Source organism: Mustela erminea, chromosome 6 (assembly GCF_009829155.1).
Source record: "Mustela erminea isolate mMusErm1 chromosome 6, mMusErm1.Pri, whole genome shotgun sequence".
Lineage (NCBI taxonomy): Eukaryota > Metazoa > Chordata > Mammalia > Carnivora > Mustelidae > Mustela > Mustela erminea.
Window position 1 is genome coordinate 116,296,496 of NC_045619.1, and position 18,277 is coordinate 116,314,772.

The following is an 18,277-nucleotide window of genomic DNA, read 5'->3' on the forward strand; positions in this document are numbered from 1 at the left end:
GCAGATAAAGTGAGTTATAAAGGATACAACTAGCAAAGACCAAATAATAATATGCAGTTTTTGAGGGCCTTCTTAGGGGGTGGGCCACCTGAGGAGGGGAAGAGTATGGTGGAACAGGACAGAGTAGGGATGAAGGGAGACAGGATGCTCTTTTGTAAGCAAACTATTTAAACATCACTGCATGATTTCTTTTGTAAACAAAGACTTTTATTTTGCTAACTTTGGATTATTCTGTGTTATATTAAGTTCAAATAATTGTTAATACCTATTTCTTCATTCAAATAGAGTTGAAAGAAATCTGAAAATAAATTTCCACTTTATAAGAAGAGAACCACTTGAAAAAAATCAGTCCAAGATACTGAGGAAAAAGTATCTGAATTTTCATCAATGAGAGGCATACTCTTTTTCCCACTTACAAATACATGAAAGTGGGATGTGTCTCACAATTAAGGGTTTAACAATAACGGCACTATTTTTTCTTAGTTTTACATAATGGTGCACTTCATAACTGATGGCACCTTAGATTTGATGAAATCAAATGCATATTATAAAAATATTCATGTACATGACTTTCTCAACTAGAGAATGCTTAATTATTATTATTAATACATTCCATCTCTCTTATCCCACTAAGATGAAAAATCAAATGCTCATACTAATGATGCTGGCAGGAGGCAAAAACCAGTATGAAAGAAAAAGAAGCAGCGATTTGGTTTCACTGAGAAACCTTCTATCAACAGATTATGGGCCTCTACCAACAAATGGACCTAATGAAAATCCCTCAGAGCCCTTACTTTCTAGGGAAGTATCTACATTAGCTATGTGGTATGTAATCATCATAACAGTGAACAAAATTACTTAATTACTCACTGTTGAATAAACAGAAAAACATCTCCTCCGTTCGTAAGGTCAATAGACTGAGTGGTCCTCCATATTTCAGGATCATTAAGTTAGTGTAATTTACAGCATTATTATTCTCTAAAAGCATTATGCAACTAATATGCTGCTTGAATAACTAGCAACATAATCATGAATATAACTTCCAATTCTAAACTATCATAATTACAAAAACATGGAACTTTTCATTTAAATACAACTGCAAAAATTAGAAACACTAAATTAGTCTGATCCTTATACAAAATAAAAACTCTCCAAAAAACTTATATACCTTTTGTTATTTTTTTCTTCGCAGAGGCAAAAATGTAAACCAACTGCTTCTAGAAATGATTAAGTTATTACTACTCTTAGGTTGCTATTATTCTCAAACATTTTCTCTTCAAATAATAGATTAGCATTAGAAAAAATATTTCCACTAAAACTAATGAACAAAAGAACAGAAATCAACAAGAAAAAAGTTCCAGAAAATATGCTAAAAATAATAATGTCTGCTGACAAGAGATGTTTTTAAAGAGAGAGCTGAGTAAAAACATTTATCTTACAATCATCACTACAGCATAAAAACACTAACAAATTACTTTTTGGTTTTTAGTACCTACCTTTGTCTGGGAACTATAAAGAGTGCCCGTACCAACTTCTTCCTATTCGCTTTTGTATTCATGTTCATGCAAAAATCCATTGCTGCCTAAAGGAGAAAAAGCAAATTTTTTTTCTAAAAAAAAAAAAATTTTTTTTTTTCAATTTAGCTAATGAAAGCAGAAACCATGCATGCTACAAAGGACTTCTACTTGTTCCTAAGCATTTCAAAATACTTTTAGAACACTAGCATTGTAAGCATATGCCAAACTAAAAGATCACTGAAGTTTAAAGTCTTCTCTCTTTTTAGATCTCAAAATACATGTCTCATAAACTTTTTAGTTGCAACCTAGCGTTACAAACAGAAACCCAAGTGAGTGGACTGAAGACCTGCCACAAATTGTTTGGCAAATATTTATATGAAATGGCAATTAATGCCTCTGAGCTCACTGATGTCAAGTAAATCACCATTAATACTGGAAAAATATTCTGACAGAATTAGAAAGTAGCAAGAAAAGTTACCAAAAACCAAGAAAATTACTGCCACTAATCAGGATAATCAAAAAAGAACAGAGATAAACTAGAAATGAGAGAAAGGTATATATTATTCTCAGGAACATGTAAAAATAAGTGCCTAAGCATTGACTAAGAAGTTTTAGTTTAGCGTCAACAGTCAGATTCAACAATTTAAAGAAAAAACATCACAGGATTACAAAAAATACCCACACCTGTTATCTAGTGCAGCAATCTACCATTCCATACAGCAAGAACAAAGAAGTGTTCAGTATTTCATCACTATGTCTGACAATTAAGCATAAAAGAAAAGCTGAGAGAGGTATGTGTTCTAGGAAGCCAGAGGAAAGCAAAAATATGAGTAATTGGTATTTTTAAAACATAGGCATATATATTTTAAAATGTTAAAGATTTTCAGTATATTTGGTTTAAGAAAAATAAGGAAGTCACACTTCTAAAAGGAATAAACTAGCTTTAAATATACTTCTGAGGATTTCAAATATTGTCCTTCCATAGGTTCACATGTAATATAATGATTATTTTATCAATAATCCCAATCCTTAGTTTCTTGATTATCAGATGCACATAAAGGATCCACAAGTTCCAGATCTATTAAGGATTTCTACTCTTCACTATTGACAGAACACACTGAAATATCTCCCATTTGGTTAAATCTTTTGAGGAAATGGCACAACTAACACTGATTAGATTCAAACCTGGGACACTAACTCACATTCCAAGTATTCACCAAGATCAAAACTGTACATCAAAATTAGTCAAGACAGAAAAATCAATTTAGAATTTTCTTCTACTTGTAAAGAGAGTATAATCAACGTTATTAAAGCTTACATTTTATAACATTAAAGCTTCTCATAGCAAATAAAATAACAAAGAGAAAGGAGAAAATAAAATAAATTTCCTACAATCAATTCACCCATTTGCAACACTGAAAAATTCTGGACCTAATAAATAGAAACCCCAAAGTCATGTACTCAGAAAATAAAACAGGTTAACACTGGAAAAGTTCACATACAGACACAAACTCTCAAATCAATATTTTTGAAAATATTAAGAAACATTTTAAAAGGCCAATATTGGCTTATGTTTCACTACAAATTTGAAAACACGAAAAATAAAATATATCTCAGTGATTACTTCAGAACACTGTCCTTTAAAATACGTAAATATTTTGCATATTCTACCTAAATAAATTTTAGAAAGACAGAAAAAGCAATAATCACTTCACCTAGCACAATAATCAAAGGCCAGTTAGGTGGGGGAAAAAAACCTACAATATTCAAAACTCTCCACAGATCAGGAGTCCTTAAAGCATTCCAATGCCTAACACACAGTAGGGGTTCTACTACTCTAAGTATACAGAATAAATAAAAGACAAGATGAGTATAAAATTGTTAGAATTATTAAATTTCAGAAAATTAAAAAGAGAAAAGTTTCATATGCATATTATTCTTAGATTTAACCAGTCCTGTCCTTTTGGGAGAAACGGAAGCAAAGAGTCTCTCTAGCGGCATATACCTGCCTGAGGAACAACTGCTGACTGGCAACTCAATAAGCAGTATTCTGAAAACTTGTTTCAAAACATTTTGGGTCAATGGAAGTTCAATAATCATTTCTTATTTTATTAAGTAAAAATAAATTCTTATGATCATCAAATGTATGTAGAAATAAACATTAATAAAAAATAATAAACAAACATCACCATGAATGACATTACTCACAGAAGTTACCCAAATCTCCACTCTGGTTTCTATAGTGTTACATAATTACTGAATTCAAAGAATTCTTGGATTTTTCTGTTTCCCAGGTACTTTTCTCTTTAAGCCACTTGGACATCTGTGAGTGTATATGGAGGAAATTCCTTTCATGAGGACGCTAACTCCCCAGAGGAAAAATCCCCAGAGGAACAAACTGGGGTCCAATAGGGAGGAGTGGCCCACGTGACCCTCAGAGAGCTAACTCAGAATTTACTATACAGTCATTACTGGCAATAACTCTTAATACTGAGCAGGGCGCTAGAGGATAACTTCCAATGCAGACGCATTACAATAATGCTACTATATACAAAACTGGTGAGTTCCTTCTCACCTTCAAGTTTCATGATACAACTCAAAATGGGGTATGGGGATGAAGCAGGAGTGTCAAGGTATCTCTCTATCATCCTCTGTTTATGTCACATGAATAAATATATGAAAATTTGGCAGAGAAAATATTCATTCATATTTCAAAATTGCTAATAAGTTTTTGAAAACTGTAAATGACCTAATCACTCCAAGAAGCCAATTTGGAAACAGTTTCAAGCCTACTTGATTATATGAATAGTTAGTGAAACACATCTAAAATTATTTGAAGGAGGACTAAACGAGTTCAAAGCTGAAAAATAACTTAACTTCTCCACAGGAGACTGTCAGACCATTATGGGGAAAAAATGATTATATTATACTCTGACCCAAAAAAAAAAAAAAAAGGCTTAAAGCAAGTTTTCAAACTTTGGGTCTTGAAAGCCCTTTACCTGAAAGAACTTTGTTTATGGGTTACATTTATCATCATTTACTGTATTAGAAATTAAAATTGAGAGACTTTTAAAATATCATTTCACTTAAAAATACCAATAAATCTATTAGTTGTTACTTGTTTTTGGAAAAAACTATATACTTTTCAAGATGAAAATAATTTAGTGCCAAAAGTGGTACCTTTTTAGATAACAGCTATATTTTTGTATCTACTTATACATTCAGTCTGTCATGATGTGTTTTTTTTTTTAGGATGAAGTAAATAAAGAAAATCCAACTTCACATATATACATAGCTAGAAAAGGGAGGTGTACTTTAGTATACTTTCCAATAATTGTAGATATTCTCTGATACTACCCCAAAACTTGACAAGTGGTAGTTTCCTAACGGTTAGTTGCAATGTGGAACCAAAACCATATAAATCAATTTTTCATGCTACATTAAAATCCACTGGTCTAACTTGCACTTTTGAGTGAACCTTTAACAGCCAAGCAAGATTCTGTGAACACGGTCTCGTGGTCACTTAGAACAATGGTTCACTGAGTGATGCAGATCTTCCATAGACATAATTTTATATATTTAAAATTACATTATTTAATATAATTGCCAATCTCATCAGGAAAGTCTCATCAATGAATCTCTTCAGAAAACAATTGGGAAGGTATCAAGCTTGTCATGGTAGACCTAAGTATCCCAAAATTCTAACTTTTGTTTAGAATTTTCCTTCATTGGTAATAAATACTTTGTTGCTGTCCTTGAAGTGACAAGATCATCTTGTTCATGTTGGAAAACTGTCTGCCAAACACCCAAGTCTGAGTAAACAGTCTGTCCATCACTTCTTTCAAGTAAAAATGGTATTCTATGAAAAAAGCAACTAGTTCAGCTCGAAACTCAATCACACAACTATTTTCCCAAGAAAACCTTGAGAAAGCAGAAGTGCCTTATATGAAAGTCCCATTTTTTTCAGATTAAAAGGATGTGTATTCAAAGATCGAAATGAAATAAAATCATAAATTTTTACAGTCATCAAGGAGAGTCTTAAGTGAAAGTAGCACTCTATTTTTAATTGCAAATCATGGCAGCAAAGAATACAAAGGCTACTAGCACAGTTTTCACCCACTCATGCTAAATTGCCAGTTGCTTTTTCAAATGTCAAAAACAATGAAAAGGCAAGGCTAGTGGTGGGGGGGACCCTAGTTTTGGTATGAAAAGAGTTTTAACTTTACAAACCTCATGAAAGCGCCTCAGAAGACTCCAGAAACTGACAAAGCATACTTTAAGAATTTCGGGTCTAAAACCATATTTTTCAAACTGTGGGGTCCCTAGATGAAGGGGAGAAGCATCAAGCCAATTCTAGACACAGTTTCACACTAAGAGACAACATCTACAAATTAGATCCAATTTTCTATGTTTATCTTGAATTCCCAAGAGTCCACTTGAAAACATAGTTCATTCTATGGCAAAAACTGTCCAAAACGCACAGGCGTTCCTAATTAGAGCTATCCCACAAGGTCTATGAGCTTGCATAAAGTTAAACCATGACAATTATACCTTGTCTATCAGATCTCGGTTGACACAGTTGGGCAACTGCTGGAGGAAAGCATCTACTATGAGCTTGAGATGAGATCCAGTGCTGGCTTCTTCATCCTCTTGTTCTAATATAAAATTATTTTTTAAATAGGTTAAAAAAATTGAAAGAGACAATACAGACAAGAATAGAAACATTCAATTTTAAGTTATTTGGCAAATAGATAATCTGGAGTTTTTTGAAAAAATGGAAGCCTTTTTATGAAAACATTTTTATGAAAAATGGAAGCTATTACCCTAATTATTTGGGTATTATCTAGAATCAGAACCTAAAGATTTCAGGTAGGCTTTCAGGTATCAAATATGAAAAGGCAAACTTTTACATTAGACATAAAAACTCAAACATAAATTGCATATAGTTTTATAGTAAATTTGTTATTTTTATCTGCTGAGCATCCCACCCCCATGTCTTCAAGTAATAACAGCCCTCCCATCACTTGTTTGCCTTTGAAGGCAACCCATGGGATTCTGATAGGGAAGAGCACAGCCACAGCACAGCATATTGCCTTCCTCTTAGCCACAGGCAACCACTAGCCAAATCCTAGTGTATAGATACTGAGAGAGACTCTCTTGTCCTTTGATGTTAATAGCTGATAGGACCTGATAGGACCTGGGCCTAGGGCAGCTTCCAACCATGCCCACCCTCCCTTCATGACATGGAGAAAAGAAAACCTGCAGTAGGGATGCCTGGGTGGCTCAGTCGGTTAACCGGCTGCCTTTGGTTCAGGTCATGATCCCAGCGCCCTGGGATCGAGTACATCGGGCACCTTACTCTGCAGGGAGCCTGCTTCTCTCTCTGCCTCTGCCTGCCACTCTGCCTGCCTGTACTCTATCTCTCTGTCAAATAAATAAATAAATAAATAAATAAAGTCTTAAAAAAAAAATCTGCAGTGGGAAACAATGAAGACAATAGAGAAGTAAGCAATACCGACAAAAGGTATCCTTCTAATAAAAAAATCCCAGCTAATAAATGGATAAAGATGTGGTACATATATATATGTGTGTATATGTATATATTAAATATTACTAATAGCCATAAAAAGAATGAGATATTGCCATTTGCAACAACATGGATGGACCTAAAGTGAAGTAAGTCAGAGAAAAACAAATAACGTAGGATTTCACTCATATGTGGAATTTAAGAAACAGAACAAGCAAACAAAGAAAAAAGAGACAAACATAAAAGACTCTCAAATACAGAGAATTGGTGGTTGTCAAAGGGGAGGCAGTTGGGCAGGCAGATAAAATAGATAAGGGGGATCAGGAGGAGACATCATGATGAGCACCGATAATGTACAGAATCACTGAATCATCATATTGTACACCTGTCCCTAATATAACATACTGTACTTCAATAAAAAGTCCTAACTAATTAAAAAAAAACTAATAGGAAGTATTTAGGGAGTAATTAACAAAAAACTTTTTTTTTACTAAATACAAAATATTACTCAATTATAAAAACAAAATTATAACAAACTGATCTACTAGTTGTCTTTTTATCTCTCAAACATTTTAGAAAAACTTTCAAATACTTTTATGTTAAGACTGTAAAGATCATACCATAAATTAAAGTAAATTCAGGACAAACTTAGATGCAGAAGAAATATCTATTAAGATACTGAGAATTTAGATGATCATTAAAGCATGTATTCACATTACATGGGACATATTATGTTTCTATTCCAAATCAAATTCCAAAAAAGTGATGGCCTGGAAAGAATAGGAAAATAGAGAACTAAAGAGTAAAGCAGGAGCTCTGTGTATAAAAATTAATCAAGAATTAAATTGTTAGCAAAATAAAACTTACCTTGCTCATCAAGAAGTTTCTTTGTGAGATCCTCAGCTTCATCTCCACCCTCTAACTCCAAGGTGTCATCATTAATTTCTAGATTCTCCAACTCGAGTTCCAAATCATCAGGATTTGATACTTCCTTATTATCTTTAGGTTCTTTTGTCTCTATTTGAAAACAAAGAATCAGTTATCTCTGAATTAAAAGTCATATTGAAATCCTGTCACAAAAATAGGTAAGAATTCACAAAATCTGCATCATTTGTCTTAGAATCTACATATATACCTGGCAATAAACTTGAGTATATATTTAATATTCTCAGATTTTATAAAATATAGTATACTCATTGAGAACAAAGACCATAACTTCTTTGATTCTATAAGCCATCTATTAACCAAAGGAATGGGTGGGTGGGTAGATGGATAGATGGATGGATGGATGGATGGAGACATACATGGCATGAGGATCTGTGGTAAAGAGAGGAAAATAAAGTTGATTAGATAAAGTGGACTCAGATTAAGGTGGATCTCAAACTCCATGATGACAACTTCAGACTTTCTCTTTTACACAGTATGAGCTTTGTTGGGTCATGAGCAGGAGATAACATTTAAATGTGAGGTGACGTGAAAACTGACTTAGCAACAATACACAAGATTAATCAGAAAGACTAGATGCAAAAAGACCAATTGGGAAAACATCCCTGTAATTCAGATGTCAGGGCAAAGAGGAAATTAAAAAATGCAACAAAACCAAGAAAAATAGCCAGGAGTTGGTAATAAGGCTCAACAGAAAGGATAAAAATGAAAGCGGAAGTAAACTCAACTTCAACAATATTGCCATAATTTTCAATGGATTAGCCTTACTTTTGTGTTTGAAATTTTTCATAAATGAAAAAAACAAAAAAGCCTGAGTTCAAGACTTTATGCTTTAAAGAGTAGTAGACTTAGGGTGTCCACTGAAATTATATTTCTCAGCCTCATCTTCTCTTAAGAGTCTCTAATCTCATAATTTCTGCAGTAAAAGTAGAAATGTTTTACTGATACACGATCCCATCCCATATTTGGAAGAATCAAAACTCTAATATGGATTGGTTCTGCTACCTCTATTGGAGACAGTTTTCTTATTCATTTACCCTTCCATTCAACTAACACTTAAATTCTTACATGCTAGCTACTGTTCTAAACAACAAGGATACCACTTCGCACGAGATAAAAACCCCTGCCCATATGGAGCATATACTCATTTCCCAGTATTCTCTGACGTCTGGCTATCAAAAAAACCAACATTTACTACCAGCTACTATGTATTCAAAACTATGCTAAACTGAACATTCACAAAAAGCATAAATGTGACTCTTGCTCTCAAGAAATGTATAACCTATCCAAGGAAATTAAATTAATATACACAAGTGAGTCAGAGGAATATGGTGAAGAAAGGATTACAAGCAGAAAACATGACGAGGGAAGGCCATGAAGTAATAGGACTATCCTGCTGCAGATGCTAAAAAGGCGAAAAAAGTAAGGGTAATGTGGTATCAGATATTGGAGGAAGACCTACACCAAACTGTGCAGCATCCAAGAGACAAGGTTAACAAGTATACATTATCTTCCAAATAAATGTAAAGCCATTAAAAAGACAGGAGAGTCAAATTAATTTTTAGAATGTACAGAAGGCAGCAAGAGCAAATCCAGGGCAGCCAGGGAGGAAGAATCACACAGTGGCCCAGGTTAAAAGACGACAGCGCCTTAGATTAGAATAAAAGCAGTAAGAACAAAACCAATCTCAGATACACGTAAAAGGTTGAAATAAGCAGACTTGATTACTACAGTGACTGCCCCTTCCTCTTCTATTGGACCCTGAAAAACACTGACATTTAAAAGGTCCAATGAAAGTGGAAACTGAAGGTAAGTAGAGAAGACAAGAAGGTTTAGTGCCACAGAAGCCATGGAATGGAAATGCTCCACAAAGGAAATAGTAAACTGTGTTGAATGGTTTGAGAGATCAAATGAGACAGAGACTGGAACCTGCCCATGAGATACAGCAACATGAACCTGACTGGTAATTTTGGCAAAAAACAGTTTCGGCATAGAGGTGAGGCTAGAGCCAGACTGAAGTAGACTAATGAGGAAGTAAGACAGTGAACAATCTGCGTGTTTCAAAAGGACTACATAAAAAAGAGACAGGATAGTAGCCAACAAAGGATAGGAGGCCCAGGAGGCTTCAGAGTATTCACAGTTTGCTTTGATCTGTTTTGTTTTTTAAAGATGAGAATATGTTTGAATACTGAGATTAAGGATCCAGTAGAGAGAGGGAAAGAGAGACAGAGAATTCGGTATCAAAGAGATAAAAAGGGATAATGGACTGCAACAGGGTTCAGGATAAAGAAGGAAACAACATTCAGAGCAAGAAGATGACCTGGCCTTATACAGAAGTTGTAGAATTTCACCTTATCACCCAGGGAAGAAACATTGTATAAGCCCTAAGACCGGCAGATTTATAAATTAGAAGGGGTACACTATTGAGGGAATTATATCTGAAGGCCTCCATCTTCTCTATGAAGTACTATATTGCACATCATCTTCTGCTAAGAGGGAAGCAGAACGAAAACTGGAGAGAGAATGAAAATGTGTTACGGAGTATGGGAGAGGGAACTAAGGACAGAGATGCTGTCAAATTTCCATGCAGTGTTGAGAACCTAGTTGAGATTGGTGACCATGAATTTATCAAGTTATCAAGCTATCTAAATGATCATCTCTAAGAGAACTCAACAGTTTGGATACAGAAATCAATATATGGCGGATGACAGAGTTCATCCAGGGCTGAACTTGACAGGCATGTATGAATGAAAGACAGAAGAAGAAAGAATGTGTAAAAGAAATATTAAAGATGTATAGCAGCATGCAATCTAGAAAAGAAGGTAAGCGAAGACAGGTGAAAACTATTGGAAGGCCAAAAAAAATAATAAATAAATGCAAATTTAAAATTTTTTAAAAACTGAGGAAGCCAAGCAAGGGACTAGATGTCTCAAAAGAGGCAGAAGAGGGGCAGTGAGGGTACCTGAGAAGGTAAGGTATAAGGACACAGAGGTATTTAAGTTAGTGGTTTGAGGTAATTCCAGGGCTGGTGCAGATTGGAAGATTAATTTCTATCATACTGGTAAGAATGAAAGGTAAAGTTCAAACCAGTTACTAGTAGAAACTGTCCTATAATTTTTTATCCACAGAATACCTCTACCAAATAAAATAGCATTTTCTTTCTTTTAATAAGTTGAATTGCTTAGTCAGTTACAAATTTGGTTTATTCATTCTTGGGTATATTTCTGTACATAAGACCATACCCCCCTTCTCCTTTCATAATACTGTTCACAGGATTGATCTCTTATATTACTTGCTGGTCCACACCATATTTCTAATTTATCCTATATCACTGACAGTAACATTTTAACAGAAAGTAACAAAACAGTAACAAAAAGCTGTGTATCAATCACATCTATGCATCTATGTTATTTAAACTTCAAATAAATGATACTCATGGACTGTAGTGAGATAGTTCAAATGAATTTCTCACTACCCTCCAAATTTATTATACCTTCTAAAAAGGCAGAATGAATTATTTGATCCTTATTTCCTCTCCAAATATACTAGATAATTTCCAGCTGCTGTGTCTTGTTTTTTTTTTTTTTTTCATGCCATTCTCTCTACTTGGAAGGTCCACCCCAGTATCTCTTGTCAAAATTCAAGTTAAGCTTCAAAAAGTCTGTCACAAAGGTCCATTTCTGCCACAGAGTTTTATCTGATCTCCAACCATGGTTACTGACACCACGCGTTTGTTTGTTTGTTTTTGTTTTTTAAAGATTTGAGAGAGTGCATGGTATATGGCAGGGGTGGGGCGGGGGGGGGGGGTGGACAAGAGAGAGGAACAGAGAGAATCCCAAGCTGACTCCACTTGAGCAAGGAGCTGCATGCTCAGGGCTCAATCTCACAACCCTGAGATCATGACCTGAAATCTAGAGTCAGAAGCTTAACTGACTTAGCCACCCAGGTGCCCCCAGCCCCACTGCCTCAACTGCCACAGTTCTTGTACTTTTCCTATGGCCCCACTCCTACTTTCCTTCATATTCTAATTCTTTGAGACCCAGGCTGCTCCCCACTAATGTGACTGTAAGTCAACAGGCTTGCTCATATTTGTCTCGTCCATGTCCCTCAGTTCATTATCTCACAAGAGAGGTTGATACCTTAATCCCACTACCTCAAAGAAAAACAAATATTAGAACCCTTCAAGTAAGTCAAACTTGAATGATGCTATGAAAAACCTATCATGGCAGAAAGAAATACTGAGGTAACTAATGTTTTAGAAACTACTCCTCAGGGCTTCAGTTGTACATATATGAGGAAATGCCTTCTGAGAAACTTTAACTGACAAAACTGAGCAGTAGTTACCTGAAATGAGCATTTTATGTATTTTTTTCCTTATACTTCCTGAAACATTTCAAATATTTCAACATTACTTTCCATAAAATATAAAGTAAAATTTATCTTAAGGTAAGAACATCTTTGAGATTAACCAAGAGGTTTTTATATTTTTATGGTACCACAATATAGTCCCACATATTTTTATGGTTCCACTATCCTATGGCATTCTTACCATAGGATGACCTCAACTATCGTGTACACAAAAATAGCCTAATTTTTGGAATACTACTCAGCCATCAAAAAATAAAAAGATCTTGTCATTTGCAACAACATAGATGGAAGTAGAGGGTGTTAGGCTAAGCGAAATAAGTCAATCAGAGAGAGACAACTATCAAATGATCTCACTGACTGTGGAATTTAAGAAACAAAACAGGGGATCATAGGGGAAGAGAAGAAAAAAATAAAAGATGAAATCAGAGCGGGAGACAAACCACAAGAGACTCTTACGCATAGGAAACACTAAGGGTTGGGGAAGGAAGTGGGGTGGAGGGTGGGGTAACTGGGGGATGGACATTAAGGAGGACATGTAATATACTGAGCACCAGGTATTATGTAAGACTGATGCATTGCTGACCTCTACCTCTGAAACCATTAATACATTATGTTAACTAAATTTAAATAAAAATAAAACTTTAAAAAATAGCCTGTTTTTCATTTCACATTCAGTATACTTTAGAACTTAGATTCTAAGGAAGAATGTCACAAAACGAAATTGTTTTATTACTCTTCTTTCAATTAATATGTAGCACGACCCTATCCCCCATTTTAAATATATGTTATATATGAAAAAGGAAAACAAAACTGATCCTTTAAAAAAAAGCTTTCAGTTAAAAACTTTAGGTGTTTGGGTGATGTGTTACTACATACGTTATCTGTAACACATCCACCACTGTGGTTGGGATATTGACAGTGGGGGATGCTGTGTGTGTGTGGAGGGACGGGGGATATGGGAACTGTATACTTTCAGCTTAATTTTGCTGTGAACCTAAAGCTTTAGCTCTAAAAAATGAAGTCTAATATATTTTTTTTTAAGACTTATTTTATTTATTTATTTGACAGAGATCACAAGTTGGCGAGAGGCAGGCAGAGAGAGAGGAGGAAGCAGGCTCCCTGCAGAGCAGAGAGCCCGATGTGGGGCTCGATCCCAGAATCCTGGGATCATGACCTAGCTGAAGGCAGCGGCTTAATCCACTGAGCCACCCAGGCACCCCAAAAATGAAGTCTAATATTAAAAAAAAAAGTTTTTGTGTGTCAAAGGACATTATCAAGAAAGTAAAAAGACAATCTTTGGAGTGGGAAAAACATCTGCAAATCTGATAAGGGTCTAATATCCAGAATATTTTAAAAATTCTTACAATAATAAGATGACTTAGTTAAAAAATAGACAAAGGACTTAAAAAGAGATATGCAAATGGTCACCAACCATATGAAAACATATGCAACATCACTAGTCATTAGGAAAACATAATCAAAACTACAATACCAACTTTACACCCACTAGGAGACAGCTGTAGGAAAAAGAAAATCATAAAACAACAAGGGTTGGTAAGGATATAGAGAAATGTAGGAATGTTAACATGGTCCAGCCACTGTAAAACAGTTTGAGAGTTTAAAAGTTAAACATAGAAGTTTGTATTTCTTAATCCCCTTCACCTATTTCATCCATCCTTCTGCATCCCTCCCCTCTGGCAACCGCCAGTTTGTTGGGTGTATTAATAAATATGTTTCTGGGTTTTTTTCTTTTTCTTTTCATTTGTTTTTCAGATTCCACATATAAGTGAAATCATATGGTATTTGTCTTTGTCAGAATTATTTTACTTAGCATAATATTCTCTAGGTCGATCTAACAACATCCAAGTTGTTGCAAATAGTAAGATCTTATTCTATTTTTTTTTAAGATTTTATATATTTGTGAGTGAGCGAGAAAACACAAGTTGGGGGCGGGGCAAGGGAGTGGGGCAGGCAGGGGCAAAGGGAGAAGCAGACCCTACTGCTGAGCAGGGAGTCCAGATGCAGGGCTCCATCCCAGGACCTTGAGGTCATGACCTGAGAGGAAGGCAAACACTTAACTGACTGAGTTACCAAATGCCTAAGGTTTAATTCTTTCTTAGGACTAACATTTCATTTTATATATATATATGCCATATCCTTTTATCCATTCACATCTATCAACAGGCACTTAGTTTGCTTCTACATTCTGACTATTGTAAATGGTGCTGCAATAAACATAGGGGTGCATATATCCTTTCAAATTACCCAAATACCCAATAGTGGGATTAGTGGATTGTATGATATTTCTACTTTTAATTTTTTGAGGAAATTCCATACTGTTTTCTATTTGTAGTACCAATTTATGTTCCCACCAATAATAATGAAGATCCCTTTTTCTCCACATTCTCACCAACACCTCTGATTTTTTGTCTTTTTTGATACTAGTGATTCGGTCTGGTGGGAGGTGATATCTCACTGTGGTTTTGATTTGTATTTCCTTGGTGAGTAGTGGTGTTGAACATCTTTTCATGGTCTATTGGCCATCTATATGTCTTCTTCAAAAAAAGTATATTCAGATCCTCTGCCCATGTTTTAATCAAATTATGTGGCTTTTTGGTGTTGAGTTGTAGGAGTTCTTTATATATTTTGCATATTAACCCCTTATCAGAAATAGCATTTGCAAGTATCTTCTCCCATTCTGTAGTTATTATAATAGCTTTGCATGGTGACAGATGGTAACTACACTTACAGTGGTGAGTACCATACAACATACAGAACTGTCTAATCACAATGTTGTACACCTGAAACTAATATAACATGTCAACTATACTTCAACTAAAAAAATAAAAAGCTGAAAGTCCACTGATGTGATACACACACAAAATGAAATATAATTCAACCATAAATAGGAATGGAGTACTGACAAAAGTACAATGTGAATATACCTTCAAAACATGATGCTAAGAAAAAGACAAAGAGATCATACTTTTGTGACTCCAATTATATGACACACTAAAAATAAATCCACAGACACAGAATGCAAATTGGTATTTGCCAGGGGTTAGAGGAAGGGAGGAATGTAGAGAAATTGTTTCATGGGTACAGGAATGAGGGACTGTTTTAGAAGTGTGTGTTATAATCACTGCATCAAAAGCAAAGAATATTACTTTCTAGTTTCTAATGTAAGGCATGTAAATTACTAATCTTAACATAACTCAAAAAGCAGTGTTAACGCAGGAATTCAGGGCCCAAATCATTCATTAACAAGGCTGAAATTTCAGATCCACCTCTCACTAGCTGTGTTAAGTTACTTAAACCTGGGTAGTTACTCAACCCTTTCGTGCCAGTTTCCTCATCTGAAAACAGGGACAATAACAGTAGCTGCACTTCACAGGATTATTAAGAGAATTAAACAATGTTTTACTTATAAAGTACTAAAATGACGTTTGGCATGAAGTAATTATTAAATAAAAATTACTAGCTATTATTTTTTTACATGAGTTCCCTGATAAATATATCGGATTACAAAAGTACATTTAAAAAAAATTATCTGCTATCTCTACAAATCCCTGCCACCATTCCCTCCCATCTCCCTTCCAACTCTAGTCTGGCAGAATTCCGTTTAGAAAACATGGTGTGACTAGTATTCAGGACCTTCCACTATTTTAATGATCTCAAAGCTTGTGATTTCTCTAAATTAACTCTCCTTCACAAAAAGCTAGGGTTATCTGGCCTAGAAAGAGTCTTAATAGGTAAAGAGCACCACGGAACTGACACTTCTAGGAAAATTCTCCAACTGGGAGAATTTCAGCTCTTACCAAGATCTCACATGAACTCATTACATTATAAACAAACATTTTCAAATTATTTCACATTAACATAAATGTTCTGGTACTGTTGAAATTATGTCATCTATCACCCTTTCATGCTCTATTCCATGTTATTCTGTCATTTATTTAATCTAATGACTCAATGTTCATACTGCAAAACTAGTAACTAAAAATATATTTTTACAAATACTAATTTAAAATTAATTTTTATAGCACTTAATGTAAAAATTTATCCTCTAGAATTTACCTTTGGAATCATCTTTGTTGGAATCTTTATTCTGACAACTTTTCTCATTATCTTTAAACAAGATGGCTGGAACAAAAGCTTTCAAATCAATGAGGTTCTCATAAAAATTCCGAGCATCTTCATCTTCCCATATACCACCTTCCAAGTCATATTCTCCAGGCTTACCAGGTGTAAAAATATCAATTCCAGGCCCATGCTCTACAATAAAATAAGCCAGAGGAAATTAAAACCATTTCAGGTATAGTATGCAAAAACATGTAACAAGATATTTTCAATTTTACAACTGATGAATCCGGAGTGTTTCAATTAATAGAAGCTTCTTCAATCAACAAATACTCCGGACTGTTCATGTAATCATCTTTAATATCAAATGAGGACAGAGTAGAGGACAACATATGTGAAAGACACTTTTTCTCTTATATAAGAAATACATAAGCCTGGCCATTCCTAAAATATTCACATCTCCCATAAAGCATTTTTTTTATGACTCCCAACCCTCTGTACCACTTATAACACAATTATCTTCCTAAGTAAACCAAAAAATATTTAAGATTTTTTTCTAAGCAATCCCTGTACCTAATGTGGGGCTCAATGTCACAACACTGAAATAAAGAGTCACATGCTCTCTGGGGTGCCTGGGTAACTCTGGGTGTTAAGCATCTGCCTTGAGCTCAGGTTCCTGAGATTGAGCCCTGCGTCAGGCTCCTCTGCTCAGTGGGGAGTCTGCTTCTCCCTCTGCCTCTGCCCTCGCCCCACTCGTGTGTGTGTGTGTGTGTGTGTGTGTGTGTGCGCGCGCGCGCGTGCGCATGCACGCGCACACATACTCATTCTCTCTCCCTCTCTCTCAAAAAAAAAAAAAGAGTCAATGCTCTGCCAGTTGTGCCAGTCAGGTGCCCCAGAAGTAAACCATAAGCTTCTAATTAAGTTTTGGTATGATTCTTTGGTATAATCCGTGGTATAAGGCAGGCTGCTATAAAGTGTCAAGTGATAAATAACTGGAAAAGAACAGAAGGAAAGAAGAAAAAATAAGAAGATATTTCAGTAGATGGTAGAAAACCACGCAAATATTTGCACATGTACACACACACGCACACACACACAGAGTCTACCTTTTACATACAACTATAACTTCTTAAAATCAGAAGAAAAAAATTAATATCCAACTTCATGATCATGAGATCACTCGTGAATTTATCTATTCTCACTGTGCTTCTCTCAAAATAACCATAAGAGGAACGCCTGGGCTCAGCTGGTTAAGCAACTACCTTCAGCTCAGGTCATGGTCCTGGAGTCCCAGGATCGAGTCCCACATCAGACTCCCTGCTTAGCAGGGAGTCTGCTTCTCCCTCAGACCCTCCCCCTTCTCATGCTCTTTCTCTCTCTCTCAAATACATAAAATCTTTAAAAAAAAAAAAAAAGTAAGAAAATGATTCATTTCATAGCAAAAACAAGACCAAGTGCAACAATCAACACAACACTGGCTCCCTAGCACACTCCTTATATGCCTTACAGCACATATATTTAAACAAAGAGCATCAAACCCATATAGTATAAAAGACTGATAAATTTATAACTTTTGTGCAATGAAAAATACAAACAAAAGCGAAGACAAACTAGAAGACAATACTGGCAATATTCATACAAATAAATTAATATTCATAACTTTAAAAGGCCTACAACCAAAGACCAAAATCCCAACAGAAAATGGATAAAGCCCCTGAACAGGTTAAGTAAAAGACCATATGAAAAGAACCTTAACCTCAATACTAAAAAGGATAATGTTAAATAAAACTAACATTTCTCACTGCAACACATTAGATTATGTTTAAAAGACTGATACGAG

At 35.0% G+C, this 18,277-nt stretch overlaps 1 protein-coding gene across 3 annotated transcripts in view; it reads right to left on the bottom strand.

Annotated features, from left to right (window-relative positions):
• The window catches only part of UPF2 (UPF2 regulator of nonsense mediated mRNA decay), a 107,133-nt gene that overhangs the window by 64,985 nt on the left and 23,871 nt on the right, over positions 1–18,277 (bottom strand). For all 3 annotated transcript variants that reach the window (XM_032349396.1, XM_032349395.1, XM_032349397.1), the window contains exons 5-8: positions 16,435–16,632; positions 7,912–8,061; positions 6,069–6,172; positions 1,497–1,582 (exon numbers count right to left, since the gene is read on the bottom strand). In XM_032349396.1, coding sequence (XP_032205287.1) covers positions 1,497–1,582; positions 6,069–6,172; positions 7,912–8,061; positions 16,435–16,632 — 538 coding nt within the window. The remainder of the gene's footprint in view (positions 1–1,496; positions 1,583–6,068; positions 6,173–7,911; positions 8,062–16,434; positions 16,633–18,277) is intronic.